Source organism: Equus caballus, chromosome 1 (assembly GCF_041296265.1).
Source record: "Equus caballus isolate H_3958 breed thoroughbred chromosome 1, TB-T2T, whole genome shotgun sequence".
NCBI classification, from domain to species: Eukaryota; Metazoa; Chordata; class Mammalia; order Perissodactyla; family Equidae; genus Equus; species Equus caballus.
Window position 1 is genome coordinate 187,762,042 of NC_091684.1, and position 18,074 is coordinate 187,780,115.

The 18,074-nt window shown below is 36.0% G+C and overlaps 1 protein-coding gene across 1 annotated transcript in view; it reads left to right on the forward strand.

The window, feature by feature from the left end:
- TTC6 (tetratricopeptide repeat domain 6) overlaps positions 1-18,074 on the forward strand; it is a 188,494-nt gene that overhangs the window by 110,087 nt on the left and 60,333 nt on the right. The window contains exons 11-15 of the mRNA XM_023622813.2: positions 4,842-5,215; positions 11,018-11,480; positions 11,792-11,921; positions 12,809-12,981; positions 14,649-14,785. Coding sequence (XP_023478581.2) covers positions 4,842-5,215; positions 11,018-11,480; positions 11,792-11,921; positions 12,809-12,981; positions 14,649-14,785 — 1,277 coding nt within the window. The remainder of the gene's footprint in view (positions 1-4,841; positions 5,216-11,017; positions 11,481-11,791; positions 11,922-12,808; positions 12,982-14,648; positions 14,786-18,074) is intronic.

Genomic DNA, 18,074 nt, shown 5'->3' on the forward strand with positions numbered 1-18,074 from the left:
TTATCCTTGTTTTATACATGAAAAAGCAAAGGTCAGAAAGTGATAAATGGCAGAGCTGGAACCTAAACCCGCACCTCCTCCTAGCAAATGCAAGGACTTTCCTCTGCACCAAGAATCCATAGGCCTTCTTGAAGGGCTGGTTCTTATCTTCTAGCTCCCAGCTTTTATTTTTCCCTCTGAAATATTACAACTTCCTTGATTCTCCATATTACTTGCTTCTAACTTGCTTTTAACCAGCTTAACTTTAGCCTACTTCCTATTTCATTTCTGACATTCTCCTTTCTTATCGACTTTTTGATTCCTCTGTTTTGTATCCCTGTACATTGACACTATCCTTAAGATCTTTTTTATTGACATATAATCGACATATAACATTATATTAGCTTCAGGTGTACAACATAATAATTCGATATTTGTATAGATTGTGAAATGATCACCACAATAAGTCTAGTTAACATCCATCACCACAAATAGTTACACATTTTGTGTCTTGTGATGAGAACTTCTAAGATCTATTCTTTTAGCAACTTTCAAATATACAATAAACTATTTTAGTTATAGTCATCATGCTGCACATTACATCCCCAGGACTTATTTATTTTATAACTGGAAGCTTGTGTCTTTTGACCACCATCACCAATTTCACCCATCCCCCACCCCCCACCTCTAGCAACCACCAATCTGTCTTTCTCTGTCTGAATTATTTATTTCACTTAGAATAATGTTCTCAAAGCCCATCCATGTTGTCACAAATGGCAGGATTTCCTTCTTTTTTGTGGCTGAATAATATTCCATTGTTATATGTGTGTGTGTGTGTATAACATTGTGTATGTATGTATATATATAACATACATATATAACATATATATAACATTGTGTACACATAACATATATAACATTGTGCATATATATAACTTATATATGTAACATTGTGTGTGTGTATGTAACATTGTGTGATTTATTGATTTGTGTATGTTGAACCATCCTTGCATCCAAGGGATAAACCCCCATGATCATGTCGGATGCTCCTTTTAATGTGCTGTTGAATTCAGTTTGCTAGTATTGTCTTGAGAATTTTTGCATCTATATATAATATATATCACATTTTCTTTATCCATTCATCCATTGATGGGCACTTAAGTGGTTTCCATATCTTGGCTATTGTGAATAATGCTGCAATGAACATAGGGGTGCAGATATCTCTTTGAGATCCTTATTTCATTTCCTCTGTATATATACTCAGATGTAAGATTGATTGATCATATAGTAGTTCTATTTTTCATTTTTTACTTTTTTGAGGATCCTCCATACTGTTTTCCATAATGGCTGCACCAATTTACATACCCATCAACAATGCACAAGGGTTCCCTTTTCTCCACAGTGTTGCCAACATGTGATGTCTCTTGTCTTTTTGGTGATAGCCATTCTAACAGATGTGAGGTGATACCTCATTGTGGTTTTGATTTGCATTTTCCTGATGATTAGTGATGTTGAATATTTTTCATGAATCTGTTGGCCATTTGTATTTCTTCTTTGGAAAAATCTCTATTCAGGTCCTCTGCCCATTTTTAAATCATATTGTTTGTTTGTTTTTTTTTTTTGCTATTGAGTTGTAAGAGTTCCTTATATATTTTGAATACTAACCCTTTATCAAATAGATGGTTTGCAAATGTTTTCTGCCATTCCATAGGTTGCCTTTTCGTTTCACTGACTGTTTATTTTGCTGTGCAGAGCTTTTTAGTTTGATGTAGTCCCACTTGTCTGTTTTTGCTTTTGTTGCTTGCACTGTTTGTGTCATAGCCAGAAGTTCATCACCAAAACAAATATCAAGGAGGTTTTCTCTATGTTTTCTTCTAGTAGTTTTACAGTTTCAGGCCTTTCATTTAATCCATTTCAAGTTAGTTTTGTGAGTAGTGTAAGATAGGGGCTCAATTTCCTTCTTTTGCATGTGAATATTCAGTTTTTCCCAGCACAATTTATTGAAGAAACTATCCTTTCTGCATTGAGTATTCTTGGGTCCCTTGTGGAATATTAGTTGACCATGTATGCATGGGATAATTTCTGTGCTCTTGATTCAGTTTTGTTGGTCTATGTGTCTGTTTTTATGCCAGTACCATGCTGTTTTGATTATTATAGCTTCAAAATAAAGCTTGAAATCAGGAATCGTGATGCCTCCACCTTTGTTTTTCTTTCTCAGGATTGCTTTGACTATTTGGGGTCTTTCATGGTTCCATACAAATTTTAGGATTGTTTTTTCTGTTTCTGTGAAAAATACCATTGGAATTTTGATAGGGATTGTATCGAATCTATAGATGTCTTTGGGTAGAATGCACATTTTAAAATATTAATTCTTCTGACTCATGAATATGAGATATCTTTCTATTTATTTGTGTCTTCAATTTCTTTCATCAATGTAATTTTCAGTGTACAAATACTTCACCTTCTTGATTAAATTTATTCCTAAGTATTTTACTTTTTTTGATGCTATTGTAAATGGGATTACTTTTTATTTCTTTTTCAGATACTTCATTGTTAGCGTAAAGAAACAAGTGATTTTTGTATGTTGATTTATGTACCATAAAATTTTACTGAATTCATTGATTAGCTCTAATAGTTTTTTGGTATAATCTTTAGAGTTTTCTCTTTATAAGATCGTATCTTCTGTAAACAGAGACAGTTTTACTTCTTCCTTTCTGATTTGAATGCTGTTCTTCCTTTTTGTTTTCTAATTGCTTTGGCTAGGACTTCCAGCATTATATTGAATAAAAGTGGAAGAGTAAACACTCTTGTCTTATTCTTGATCTTAGGAGGATAGTTTCAACCTTTCAACGTAATTGTTACATGACCTTTATTATGTTGAGGTACATTCCTTCTATACCAAATCTATTGAGTTTTTATCATGAAAGGATATTGAATTTTGTCAGATGCTTTTTCTGCATCTATTGAGGTAATCATATCATCTTTATCTTTCATTCTATTAATGTGATATATCAGATTTATTGATTTGTGTATGTTGAACCATCCATGCATCCAAGGGATAAACCCCCATGATCATGTCGGATGCTCCTTTTAATGTGCTGTTGAATTCAGTTTGCTAGTATTGTCTTGAGAATTTTTGCATCTATATTCATCAGGGATATTGGCCTGTAGTTTTCTTTTCTTCTAGTAACTGTAAAAAAGAAGGAAGTCTTGCCTTTTGTGACAAGATGGATGGAACTTGCGGCATTATGCTAAGTGACAGAGAAAGATAAACACTGTCTGTTCTCACTTATATGAGGAATCTAGAAAAGCTGAACTTATAGAAACATAGAGTATAGAATAGTGGTTGCTAGGGCTGGTGGGGGAGGGGAGGAATGGGGAGATGTTAGTCAAAGGGTACAAACTTCCTGTTATGAGGTAAATTATGGGGATCTAATGTACAGCATGGTGACTATAATTGGCAATACTGTAAAATATACTTGAAAGTTGTTAAGAGAGTAGATCATAAATGTCATCACCACACAGGAACAATGGTAATTATGTGAGAGGATGGAGGTGTTAACTAACCTTACTGTGGTAGTCATTTCACAATACATACGTGTGTCATATCATCACATTGTACATCTCAAACTGACGTATGTTATGTGTCAATAATATCTCAATAAAGCTGGGAAAAAACCCAAACTCATTCTGGCAGCCCTGCTTTAGAGTTGTAGATTTTGTCAACGATTCCTTCCCAAGTATTCCACAGAGCTGCATATAGCCTCTCTGCGTAATCCATATCTAGTCAGCAAGTGGGGAATGAGTGTCTTATGTTCTACTTTCTTTCAGGCACATGTTTTTTTGACATATAATATGTGTTTATATTTCTTGACATACACACATACATATAGTATGTAGTCTATGTATCTCTCTATTCTCTATTCTAATTACATATTGAGTTACATATAGTTTCTTGAGATAGAGGAAAGGACCGTAAGTCACGAAGGGGCAATATGTCTATTGTACTTTAGTAAATCTTAAAGTATATAACTAGCTTGTATGAAGTTGTTATGTTTGGAATTTGGACCTGAAGTCGCTATAAAGAAAAACATCTCTATAACAGATTATTTATTAGCAAAATTCAATGCTGTTAATTTATTGATAATGGCTCAGTAGTCAGGAAATGCTGTATCAAAAGATTGGAACTAGTCTCTCTTTTATTAGTAATGAGTGTTGTTAGAGTTTCAAGTGCTAATGCATAATTATTGCAAACTATTAACAGTTACTAATGTATCATTCTATTAATATCATTATTAAAATTAAGTTGATTCTCTAATGACTAGATAAAATAAATATTAGGCTGGAATTCTGTTACTTAAACTTGTAAATATTGATTTGAAAATTATTGTAAAGAATCTTTGAATGCTATAATATATAAATTCAATGTTGTTAAAGAGCTTTTGAAAGTAGACTCACAAATTGATTTTATAGGATAAGGCATTTTGATAATTTTTGCCCATTCTATCAATTTTTTTTTTTGCATTGAGAGTAAAAGCAGAGCCTGTACTTTATTTGGATATGTAAAAAGCATTCTCTTTTAATTAAGAATATATAAAATCACAATTAATGCATGTCTACTTTATACTATTATTTTTATGTAGCTAACAAAATGTCATATGACCAATCAAATTATTGTACTTTGCTTTAACTAACCCAGTATTGTTTATAAGCTGACTTTTGAAAAATTTCAGGGATACGTGATTTTAAATTTTTCAATAGTGACTAAACTACATTAATAGTAATCAAAACTAGATTATTTTAAATGTAGCAACTGAATTGATTTTGTGTTTTTTCTGCCTCTTTGTATCCTCATTAATAAGAGAGTAAAGTCAGCAGTTGAACTGAGGAAGGAGGAGACCACAGCCCCGTTAGAGATTAAGGATGACATGCAGAGCAATATAAAGCAGGTGATGTTTCAGAAAGCAAGGGAGCTGGAGCGTCAGATGACTGCACACAGCGAGACTGAAGAACGCACCTCTGTGAAAGAAAATATAGATACCATCTTAGACAACCTGCAGACCAAGCGCAGTGTGAAAGAGCTCTCTCACTCTCTCATTGAAGCATCTAGGAAAGCTGGCATTACTTACATTGTTTATCCCAAGAAAAAGAAGTTGAAACAGAAGAAAGGATTGAAACTCAGTAAACTTACGATGGTGTATGATGAGTTGTCCAAGCCTCCAAAAACTATTACAAGGTCTCGTTTCATCAGTAATTGTTTTAGTTTAAGAAATACATCATGGTTTTCACCTTAACTTTATAATTTCACCCATTTGAGTTATTATTTTATTCTGCACTGAAAATATGCCGAATTCTTAAAGGACAACTCCTTATATTTCGATATATAGATATTTAATAATATAAATATGTGAATGATTCAAACTATAATTTAGAAGTGGGGCTGATTTAAGGACATGAAGTGAGACTAAGTTAATTTGATGGCTAAATGAAATCTTTCAATGGGAAGAAATAAAATCTACCTGGAGCTGGCCTGGGGCACAGCAGTTGAGTTCACATGCTATGCTTTGGCAGTCTGGAGTTTGTGGGTTCAGATCTGGGGTGCGGATCTACACACCACTCATCAATCCATGCTGTGGTGGCATCCCACATACAAAGTAGAGGAAGATTGGTACAGATGTCAGCTGAGCGACAATCTTCCTCAAGCAAAAAGAGGATGATTGGCAACAGATTTTTTAGCTCAGGGCCAATCTTCCTCACCATAGAAAAGAAAAGAAAAGAAAAGAAAAAAGAAAAAAACTACCAAGTTATTTTTCTGAAGGGATTTGGCACCAAAGAGCAAACTGCTGCTCCAAACAAATACCACCCATTCAAAAGTTGAAATGAATTGTTGGAATGTAACTGTTTTCATATTTTAAACTATTGAATTGAGTAATAAATCTAGATAGACAAACTGTTTTTTGTATGTTATGAGCCCTTACTGAGGGTTCAACATACAGAAATAGTTTTTCTCCTTACTTGGAGGTAATCGTATCTAGCATATTTAAAAATGTGGAGTACCTAAAATAACAATAACTGAAATTCCAGAAATGTTCATATTTAAGTGTTCAGAACATAATTTTCTTATAACCCAAGTGTGGTGCAAAACAGTTTCCAAAAAGCTCTGGGCTTTATTTCTTTTTAGATATCCTCAGATGACAAAACATTTTATTAAACTCAAGCCCTTTTGAAAAGTAAAGACTTTGCTGGTGATGAGAATCATAAATGTTTTGTTCTCTTTATTGTTATAAAGATTTACTGATTCTTAAAAAGGGTTAATTGTATTTTGGTGGGGTGACACTGTCCCTTGAAAGACGGGGGAATAACTCTATGTAAGTGTGAGTGACAGAGTAGAACAGAGACCAGCCCTAGAGGGGATGCCGTGCAAGTCCTGAATTCTCTGCACTCTGCTTGTGCTTGTTTCCCCTGCAACAAATGTAATATCTAAAACCTTTTTTGTTAGCTTGTCTTTAGAAGACTTGGGGTAGGTTTTCCTAAGTTGACAAATGCTTCAGATCAGAACTAGAAGGTTGCTTATACAGTTTCGATACATTTTCTGACTTCAAAGTACTATGCATCTTCACCATCCCAGAGCACCATTTTTGGCCATGACTAAAGTGGCTTCTATTTCTAGAAAGGATGTAAGCAAATGAAACAGTACTTTGGTGGGGTCTTTTACTGCTTTCTGACCCTTTATCATTTTGATCATGCAGTTTCACCATTTAAAGAGGTTTTTGCCTTTTGACAACTGAATTTGAAATTTGTATATACTGCCAACAGGTGGAACAGGGGCCATAGGATGAGACTTCTGGTGGAGGAAGTAAAACAAACTGTGGGAGTATTTATCTAAGATAACACGTTAGTACGGCATTCCTAACTCCTTTTTTTCAAAAATCTGAACTTAAATTAATTTACCACAAAAGTGTAGCTATGAAATAATTGCTATTTTAAAACAAGTTTATGGAGCAACTTTAAAAATGGTTTTATTCCTACAGTTTGAGATCTTTTTTCACTAATCTTAACTTGGTTCACACAGAAATATCCTTTTTACCATTTTCTACCCCACCTTTAAGCTTGTTTAATCACACTCATTCTGGCTGGCTCCCTTTCCTGGTTAGGAGCAGACGGTGTACATACTCATATATCAAGTCAAATCTTGACTGTGGAAAGTAACTCCCGGTGCAGGCCCTTTGGGCTGGTTCAAGACCCAGACCCATACACTTCCCTTCAGTCCCTTTACAATAGGTTACCCCTCCTGCCTCCCCCCTCAGCTAGGTCATAGCAGGATGCCATGTGTCTGCAACAACTTTGCAGCTTCACCGTTTCTCTGGAAGTTTCCCTTGGCTTTGGTCTCTGAGCCCAATACTGATGGACCAGCCAGTGAGGGACTATTGGAGACCTTCCTCAGCAGCTCAGTGACGCAGCAGGAAGCCGTGCTTATTGGTGGCTCCTGGCCCGCCTTGGCTCCCTTATACCCACTGCCTTCTCTCTTACCTGGACTTCTGTGAATTGCTGGACTCTTGGATCTCCGCAAGCATCCTGCCTTCCAGGACTGAGTAGCATGCCTGCTCTGAGATCCAGGCTAGCCCTTTTGCAAATGGCTGTCCATCCCTGTGAATGCGTCTCCTTGGGCCCTTTTCTAGAATAACTGACCTTAGTCCTAACTTCCACTATCAAAACTTCCAAATTCAACCAACTCCTGAAAACAAATCTATCGTCTCAGTCCTGGTTTTCTTGGCCCGTTTTTCTGCCACTACATTTCCAAGAGAGGCAGAATTTATTTTCTCCCAAGCAGGAGGTTACATCCTTTCTTTAGTGCCACTCATCTGTAATTTCCCTGATGGTCTTTCTGGTGTACTGTCTTGATGGGTGGTGGTATCGAATGGAATGGAGGCAGTGCCAGAGATTTCCACTTGACCCTTACTGCCATTCTCTCCTTCACCATATAATTTATGTTGTTAAGTGGATTCATTCCCATCACACAGTCTTGGACTAGGGAAATTATTGTGGGATAAGTCCATGTCTCACTAGATCCACTCTTAGATGGTTTCAGGTCAGAATTATTTATTTCACTTGACCTTCATAATTCCCTGATTTGATTGATGGACTTCAGTGGCATCCACAGTGGGTATCTGTGGATCAGCATAAGTTTAGAGTCAGTATCTAGTACCCCCCAGAAGATTTGGGCATTTCCTCCTTCCCAGACCTTTGGAAGGTTTTGGGAAAAATTCACTGAATACGCCACGCCATGTTGCAGGATCTTTTCTCAGTGGGACCAGGCCTGGCCTTCCTGTCAAGTGAGAGATTTGGGGCTGTGAACTGGCTTAGGTCTGAGAGCTGAGTAGGAGGTTGTGAACCCCCACTATAGCTGGTTAGGCTTACGCCCAGACCTAGAAGTTTTTCACCTATGTAAGTCAAAGAACACCTTAGCAGGCTGCCCATCTAGCTCATGTCTAAGGACCTGTAGTCATTTAGTTATTGCCACAGATCCCTGTGGGTTAAAATTCTCTGATTAGCATTCTGTCCCTGTGGTTTAGTGTGGTAATTGTGTCTACCATATCCAGCTGATACACCAGAAATCTGTGTTTAACAAGTCTTCCAGGTGACTCTGATGCTTTCTAAAGTTTGAGAATCACTCAGAGTATGCCAGGGAAGTTCTAGCCAAGGCTGCACTGGCAAGGGCTGGCAGCCACCGATCCAAGGCCAGCTTCACGGAGGAGGTATGTGGGAGAGTGAGGGACTCTAGTGGATGTAGCTCCACGAGAGGGTTCAGGAAGTCACAGCTGAGTGATTTGGGGAAGTGCTTCAGTCAGATCTGATACAGCGTATGCGGCAATGTCACAGTGTCGTCATTGAAGGATATTTATGCAGGAGAGAGTTGAGTTTCTCAGACTCGGGAATCTCACAGTCTCTCAGCCAGTCTCCTCTGTCAAGGGGAGATGAGTGGAATTTGGAGATTCAAAATTCTCAGCCTCATTCGTCCCTGCTCAAATGTTGGCTTCCCCTATTTCAGTTTCCTCTTCCTTTCCTAGTAGCTTCATTACCTGGGTGCTCAAAAGTTGGGAGATTTGGGAATTTAGTAGGTACTGGACCTTCTCTTTTGGTCTGAAAGAAGTCAAATGAGTCTACAATTTTTATAATCATTAATGTTGTCCTAGTGACTAAGTGGTAGCTGCTTGATCTCCCGCTGCCTTGCCCTCCACCTGAACATCACCTGCTAACACTGGTGATAATTTGAGAAGTTTTGATACCACAACATACCATGGATTACTTGTGTCCTGTTTCATCCCAGCAAGAAGTTTATCCCAGGCTCGTTTTGTGTGTGTATTTCTTGGGTCCACCTCTGGTACCAACTACTTGATCAGTCAGGGTCTGGTTAGTAAGCAGATAGTACTCTCAATTTAGGATAATTCTAAGAAAGCATAATAAAGGGGCAATTTATGAAGATGGCAGGGCACAGGGAAACCACAAATGATAATGTAGTATCCTGGGGCTAGAAACAATAGAGCCATTTTCTACCCCTAAGTCTGAGAGGACAAAAAGAGGGAGTGATTACTCGACTCCGCAAGAAAAGAGTTGTATAGAAAGGGTTTCCTTGCAAGAAGCAGTGATCTTTGGTCACTTGGTCTTTGGTCAAAGATCATAGCCAGTTTGAAGCAACCCTTCAGCAAGGAGCCAGAGGAATAAATACCTTGACATCACTCTCCTCCTTCCCTCTTCAGGGTTCCTGATTGGACATACTTGGAAGACAGAGAGCGAGCAATCCTGTGGACATATTAGTGCCCCAGGGCAGAGAGCGAGGCAGAGAAGGGTAGAGATGAATGTGGAAGTGGAAACAAAATGTATCTGGCATAAAAACCTTTTCTAAAGTGATGTTTAATCAGAAATATGTATTGAGAAGGAGCCATGAGAAGGAGCCAGCCAGTCACAAGAGCTGGAAAGTGCAATAGCCTTGAGGCTTACTCTTGGATGATATGGCTGGGAAACTAGGAGAGGAGAGTAGTGTTACCAGAGATATATGCTGTGGCCACATCATGTAGAGTCTTTTAGACCATGGAGAAAAGCTTAATTTGCATTTTTAGAGGGAGTGACATGATCTGATTTACAGTTGCTAAAAACAAAAACATGCCAGCTGCCGTGTAGAGGATGGATGAGACGACGAACAGGAGCAGAAGCGGGGAATTAAGAAGTTATTGTACTCTAGGCAGAAGAGAGATGGCAGCTTGCACTAGAATGTGGGGAGGAGTGGAGAGTGTCATAAAGTTAGGGAAGAGAAGGATGCTGACTTTTCTCACTTTTATTCTCTGACTGTTTAGCACTAGGTCTTTCTTATAATACACACCCAGTAAATATTATTGAAACGATGGGGTTTAGATTTGTTTTCTTCCAAAAGAATGTGTTTATTCTATCTCCTGTGTCTAGTACAGTACCGGTCATATGGTAAATGTTACTGAATGAAATCTGTGTGGGAAATGGAGAATTTGAGGAGGATAATTCTAGAAATGTAGCATTTGAAAGCATATTACGTGTAGTCTAATTTGATAGCCTGCTAAAGAAGGGTGAAGACTGGGATGTTCTCTTGGTTGGCTGCTGTGGAGTTCAATCTTTCCTTCTTGCTTCCTCAACTTCATGTCCTATCCAACCTCTTGGATGGTGTTTCCTTTCTCATATTGAGTTTTATCACCTGCATTCTCCATTGTAATTCCTCTGGTTGGGGGTGCGGGTGTAAATTAACCTCGAAAGGAGTTCTGATCCCTTGTTTCGGTACTCTAGGGAGAATTCATCCTTAGTAACAGTCTTTGCTTCCGTAGACTCTACGGAGATTCTTCATATGGTGTTACAATTTTAATAAATGAACAGGAGTACTTGGGTTGCATAAAAGTAGCATGTAATTTTATTTCAATAACAGGAATATAGTGCTTTTGTTTGTGGGTGAGTTGATTTATTGATTATAAAAATAATTATATTTCTGTAATTTAAAAATCACTCTCTTAAAACCTAGATCAACGTCTCATGGAGTCCTTCCTGGACAGAAGAAACATTCGCTCAAAGTCCCAGTACATGAACGTCTGTATCAGTGTCCCAGCCTACCTATGTGTTTAAATTTTGACAAATTTGCCCAAAGTAAGGGAGGAATTCCAGAAAATAGCAACCCTCGAACATGGGCTCTTGGGATGTTCTCTCAGCATAAACGTCAGAAGACAGCTACCGCAGAGAAAGCTGTTAAAATATCTGCTCATAAGGAGCTAGCTGAAGGAGTGAAAGGACCACTGAAACTAGAATTGAGCGATTCTTTGAAGTCTGATCTTCCTCTAGAGGTCATTAAACATTACGAATCCGAAGTGGAGATCTTGACTAAAGAAATAAATGATAAGACAAAATATCCTGCATTTTCATATTGTAGGCGTGGAGCTATTTACAGGAAACTGGGAAAGTTACAGAGTGCCATGAATGATCTACAGGCAGTAAGTTTTATTTAATCAAAATAACAATATTAACAATTTATGCTTCCTTATAGTTATATAGATAATTTTTACTAGAATTTTGAACAATAAATATTTGTAGTATACATGTGGGGATTGTGAAATTATAATTATTGGCATTTTCAAATAATTTATGTTAGAAACCCTGGATTTTGTTTGTCAGATTGGGAGTTACTATTTTATGCTATACACACACAAAGACTTTGGGATCAATAGTGTTTGAAAAATTTATTTGATAGAATATCTTCCTTTAATAAATCAACTTTAGTTGAATTTATACATATATTTTCTAGGCTATACTCTTGGAGCCATTGTTTCTCAATGCCTATTGGCACCGACATTTCATTTATCTTTTCCAAGACAAAATTAACGATGCTTTGGATGACTTGAATTATATAAACAAACATAATAAAAATAATGCAGGTGGGTTATCTTTGCAGATGGTTTTATTACTTACATCTTTACTTAAGCTTTGACCATTTAGTGATATTATAAAGATACATAAATCAATAGATATAAGTCTCCAAAAATGGTTGTGAGTTTCCTAAGTTAACTGTATTCTTGATATTGTAAACTTAGGACTTCTATGATCCTATATCGTTTTCAAAATATTCATCATGATTTGAAATGCTAATGTACTTGGTATACATTACAGTAAATTGGTTCCTTACTGCTCATCCCACAAGAAGAATACGAACTTAAAAATTTTAGTTATAGAAGTGATTCACAAAGCTTTTCCTGACCATGAATCTCTGAATTAGAGTTGTAGTGTTCCTAAGACTTCTCGGTTGGTTGAAATCTATACATTTACCCTGATGTACCGTCCTCTCACCGACTTCAATGACTGAACATGGAACTTTTGGGGAATGAGAAAAGGTCATAGTCATCTTTTTGTCCCCAGCACCCCAAACATACCCCTAGAATATAACATGAGCTTAATAAATGTGTTTTGATCTATGCCGATCTCTGTAAAAGTCCATAAAATTTTGTGGTATCAAAATCTTACTTTTTATTGTGAACATTAAAAGATTATGAAATGTTTCAGACATACGAAAAGGTAACAGGTAATTTTTGTCACTTCAAATTGAAATTGAAAGTGCTTCTAACAATAAATGAGTATTTATCTTGCCCTTGAGAATAAATTTTGCATCATTGAAATTAAAAAAAAAAACTTAAATGGTTAAGAAGGTATAATAGATAAAGATTATCCTAAGACTATACTTTTGGATAGACAGGGATTAATCTTTTAAAATTATTGTAGTTAATGGAAGGACTGTGACACTAAATTTTACCTTTTTAATTTTTATTAGGGGCATATTTGTCAAAGGCAGAAATTTTCAGGAGAAAAGAAGACATTACTTTGGCAATTCTAAACTATACCCAGGCAATTAAGTGTAAGCCCATGGATGCTGATATGTATTTCAGGAGGGGTGAGATGCATGAAATAGCAAACAAGGTGTTGGCCATTGATGACTTTTCTAAAGTAAGCTGTATCACATAAAGCTACCATCGATGTATTTTAAATCATAAGCTTCTCATCTTAATACAGAAATTGTTGATTCTTTCATATAGGTTATATAATCAAAGTTTATTTACTATAGATTACGACCTACAGCATTCCTTATTGGAATTGATATTAACACCATGTCAATGATGTTTTTTATTATTAGTGGATGAATGGATTTATGTCAAAGGGTTGGGTGTGGGAGCATCGAGACAACTCGGAGCGGGACTTGACTTTTCCAGCTGTCTCCTCTTGAACAGTGAAACAGTGGTTAAAGAAACCTTTGAAAATTGTTTCTTCCCTTCAAACAATAGAGAAAATGATCTTCCACTTCTTGACTCTTGAGATATAGCTGATTCTCTTCTGCAGCGAACTGTCTGCTCTCAAAGAGCTGTGCTCACTTGCTCGTTCATTCATTCATTAATTCACAAATATTTCTTGACTAAGACACTGTATACTGTAGTGGATAAATCTTGGTGAATAAAACAGACATGTTTCCTGCTTACGTGGAGGCTATAGTTTAAAGGACTGATATTTAAGAAAGAAATACATACATAAATATATAATTACAAATTATGATGAGTGCTATGAAGGAGATAAAGATGATGGGGGAGGTAATTTATATTTGGTTGGGCGATATCAGGGAATTCCCTTGGGGAGGTGAATTTATAGCTAAATTGTACTTGGAAGCTAGAGTCAGGCAAAATATTCCCCTCGTTGCAGCAGAATAGTAACCTTGATCTCTTGCCTTTTATCTCTAAATTCTTAGTACAATTGAGAATTTAGAAGTTATTTAAATAATTTAGCTTTCCATGTTACTAGCCACCCTGTTTCTTAATCTGTGATAGCCCATACTTGACATTCTTTTGGTTCCAGAGAATATTTTAAGTTTTGGTAACTTCTGGTCTAAAAGTGGCCAAAAATCTCTTTTGAAGATATTGAAATTTTAGATTATCTATTCTGTTCATTTCCTCCATCTGGCACTAATGGTTTAAAATTAATGCAGCAACTTGAGGTCAAACAAGCTTTTTTTTTTTCCTGTTTTAAAATATTTGGTAATCTTTGTGCTTCAATTTTTTCCCCCGCTATCAAAAGGCACGGAGCTTTACAACTGCATAAACAGGGATTTAACGTGTTCACTCTGTTGCTTTGTACGTCAACGTGCAATGAATGAGCCATGCCAACACCAATTCTTTCTTTCCACGTTTTAGGGACTAGGTTAATCCATATTTGATTTGATTGACTCAGCTGTGATGTGGTCTAATATGTATCATCTTTAATTGGGATAAAATGCTGTGATAGATCCAACGTAACCCTACTCTAGTTGAACAATTCACTTATGAAGTTTTATCAGTAAAAATTTTAGTGGACAAAGCCTTGGCTTCTTGTATATGCTGTTAGGTTTTTTTTCTTTCAGAAAACCTCCCCTTTCTAGAATTTGATGATAAATAGACTTTCTAAAGACATGGTCTTTAAATACAAATCTGAAAGTTTTGGTATCCTAAAGTAGTTTGCTCTTTTGTAATCTGAAGTTAAAAATGTGGTTGTAGTACACTTAATTTGCTATGGGATTATATACTTCATGGTTTTTTTTTCATTGTGTGATATGTTTTTGTGTCTCCCCTCTACCCTCACACCCCATGTAGTGTATTTTTTATGATCCCAAAAGAACAGATGCCTTAATGAAACGTGGGATGTTTTACTACGAAAATGAAAACTGGATTGCAGCCACACAGGATTTCACAGCCTTGTTAGATATAGATCCCCAAAATTCTCAAGCAAGGTGAGAATTATGTTAGATGTAGTTTTTGAAATTATTATTATTTTTGAAATACATTCTCAGGAAAGAATATTGCCTGAAATACATCAGACAGCCCTTGAAAAATAGTGAATCAATTTTAGTGCAACCTGTGAGTGAAAACCTTTACCTACACCCTAACAGGAGTGGGTAATTTAATTTAATAGGCATAAAATGACAATTTAGAGTTGTTTCATTTGCATTTCCTGAATATTAGTTACATTATCAATTTTTAAACTATTGGCCTGTATGTTTTTCTTGAATTTCTTTTTCATATTCTTTGTATTCATTGAGTACCGAGAGCTGTTCACATAGGGTTCTGTGACATCTTGTTGTAACTTGGATGTTAAACTTTATTCTTCCACCCTTATTGTGCATACTAAAACTCTTATTTTGTTGCTTTTCTTTTAATCTAAGTTTTGTTTCGAAGAAGTTTAAAAATGGATGTGTATTCATTCTTGCTCTTCTTTTCACTCACAAGTTTTTTTCAGTGTTAAAATTTTTTATAGTAAAATAAAGCATGCATCAAGAAAAGTGTACAAAATACAAATGTACAGATTAATGACTTAGGACAATGCAAATACCCGTGTAACCATCACCAGGTCAGGAAACGTTTCCAGCCCCCTGGAGAGCCCCTTGTGCCTTTGCCTCCTCCCCGAAGGTAGCCACTGTGCTGACTTTTATTTTATTTTATTTATTTTTTTTCTCTCTCTCTCTTTTTTTTTTTTTGAGGAAGATTAGCCCTGAGTTAACTACTGCCAGTCCTCCTCTTGTTTTTGCTGAGGAAGCCTGGCCCTGAGCTAACATCCGTGCCCATCTTCCTCCACTTTATATGTGGGACGCCTACCACAGCATGGCGTGCCAAGCAGTGCCATGTCCACACCCGGGATCCGAACCAGTGAACCCCGGGCCGCCGAGAAGCGGAACGTATGCACTTAACCGCTGCGCCACCGGGCCGGCCCCCTGACTTTTATTTTAACTGCTTCCCTGTAGTTCTCTGTTTTTTCTTCACATAAGTATGTGTCCCTAAACCTTAATAGTTTAGTTTTGCCTGTTTTTTTGAACTTTCTGTAAATAGAATCATAAGGCAGTATTCTTTCACTTCTAGCTTCTTTCCCTGAATATTACATCCTATTACATTTGGCTCTAGTTTGCTCATTTTATATTTTGTATAATCAGTTACATGAACATGTTACAATTTGCTTATCCAGCCTACTGTTGATGGACATTTGAGTGTTTCTAGTTTTTGGTGATTATGAATACTGTTTCCTTCAACATTCTTGTACCTATCTCTTGGTAAACACACATATGTGTTTCTGTTGGATGTACAACTAGGAGTGGAACGTCTGGTTCATAGGGGATGCGAGTGTTCAGCAGTAGGGCCAAACTAATTTTCCAAAGTGATTGTACTAACAGCAGTGTGTGTGGGTTCCACGCAGCACTAGGTATTATTATGACTCAAATTTTAGCATGCTAGTGGGAGTGTAGTATTATCTCATTGTTTGAATTTTCATTTTCCTAGTTACTAACATGATTGTGCCTTCTTCATATATTTATTAACCATTTGGATTTCCTTTTTTGTCATTCAGGTCTCTTGGGTTTCTTTTTTTTCTTATTAATTTACATGAATTCTTATATATTCTTGATATGGGCCCTTTGTTGGTTATATTTGCGGCAATTTCCCCCCCCATTCTGGATTGTTATTACACTCCTTAAATATTGTCTTTGGTCAACAGAGTTCTTAAATGTAATATAGTCTGATTTATCAATGTTTTTCTTTAAGGTTAGTGCTCTTTGTATTCTATAAGAAAGTTTTTCCTACTCCTATGTCATGTAGATATTCTATATGATCTTCCAGAAGGTTTATTGTTTGTTTTTAAAATTAGATTTACAATATACCTGGAGTCAATTTTTGTATATACTGTGAAGCAGGGACCAGATTTCACTTTTTCCATTTGCATATCTGATTTTCCCAGAAACATTTAATAGAAAGGCTATCCCTTCCTCATTACTTTGCAGCATTAACTTTGTAAGAAATGAGGATCCACATATGGACGCATCTGTTTCTGAGTCCCTTTTTCCACTTTTTTGCCTTTTTGTCTATCCTTGCATCAGTACTATATTGTCTTAAATACTATAGTTTCATAATACGTCTTGAAGTCCAGTAGAACAATTCTTTTGATCTTTGAAAATTGTCAGAGATTTCCTCGACTTTTTCCATTTCCAAATATATTGGTTTGGGTTGAAATATATGAAAATTGACTTCTTTATAGATCAAGATAGTCAAATTTCACAATTTCATATGGTTTAACCCAATAGAATCAGCATGTCAACTTCCATGTTAACTCCTTTGTGTTTTGATTGGGGTTGCAGTGAATTTATAGACCTACAGTGGAAAATTGACATCCTAACAATATTGAGTCTTTTCATCTATGCATGTGGTACATTCTTCCATTTCTTTAGATCTTAAGTCCTTTTACTCAATAATATTTCATAGTTTCTGTAAAGAAGACTTATATACATCTTTTGCTTGATTTGTTCCTGGATATTTGGTATTGCTTTGTGTTATTTTAGGTACTAATTTAGTGTAATTTTATTTTTAACTTTTTGTTACTGATATATAGAAATACAATTGATAAATGTATATTGACCTTGTAACATATATAGCATTCTTGTTAAACGTATGAAATCTAATAGTTTATCTGTAGATTCTGTTGGATTTGCTCCATATGCAAACACATCATCTGTAAAACAGACTAGTTTTATTTTGCAATCTTTATACCTTTTACACCTTCCACCCCATTCTTTCCTTATCGTATTCTTGAACAGAAATGTGATAGGAGGCATCCTTATCTTGTTCCCAGTCTCAAAGAGAAAGATGTCAACATTTTACTCTCAGATATTATGGCTAATATATGCGTGTTATATGTTTCTTCAATCTTTTATTTTTAAACTTTTTATATTACTTTTGTTTTAAAAATGTCTCTGGAAGACGGTATGTAATGGAATATTGTTTTTTAACCAGGTTGACAATGTTTGTCGTGTTTGGTCCATTTGTACTTTCCTCTGCATCTATCATCTTCTATCTAGAAGAATTTTCCTTCCGTATTTCCCTTTACTTTAGGGCCAATCTTCTAGTAACAAGTCATTTGAACTTTTGTTTGAAAATATCTTTATTACCTTTGCTCTTTTTTTTTTTTTTTAAAGATTTTATTTTTTTCCTTTTTCTCCCCAAAGCCCCCCGGTACATAGTTGCATATTCTCAGTTGTGGGT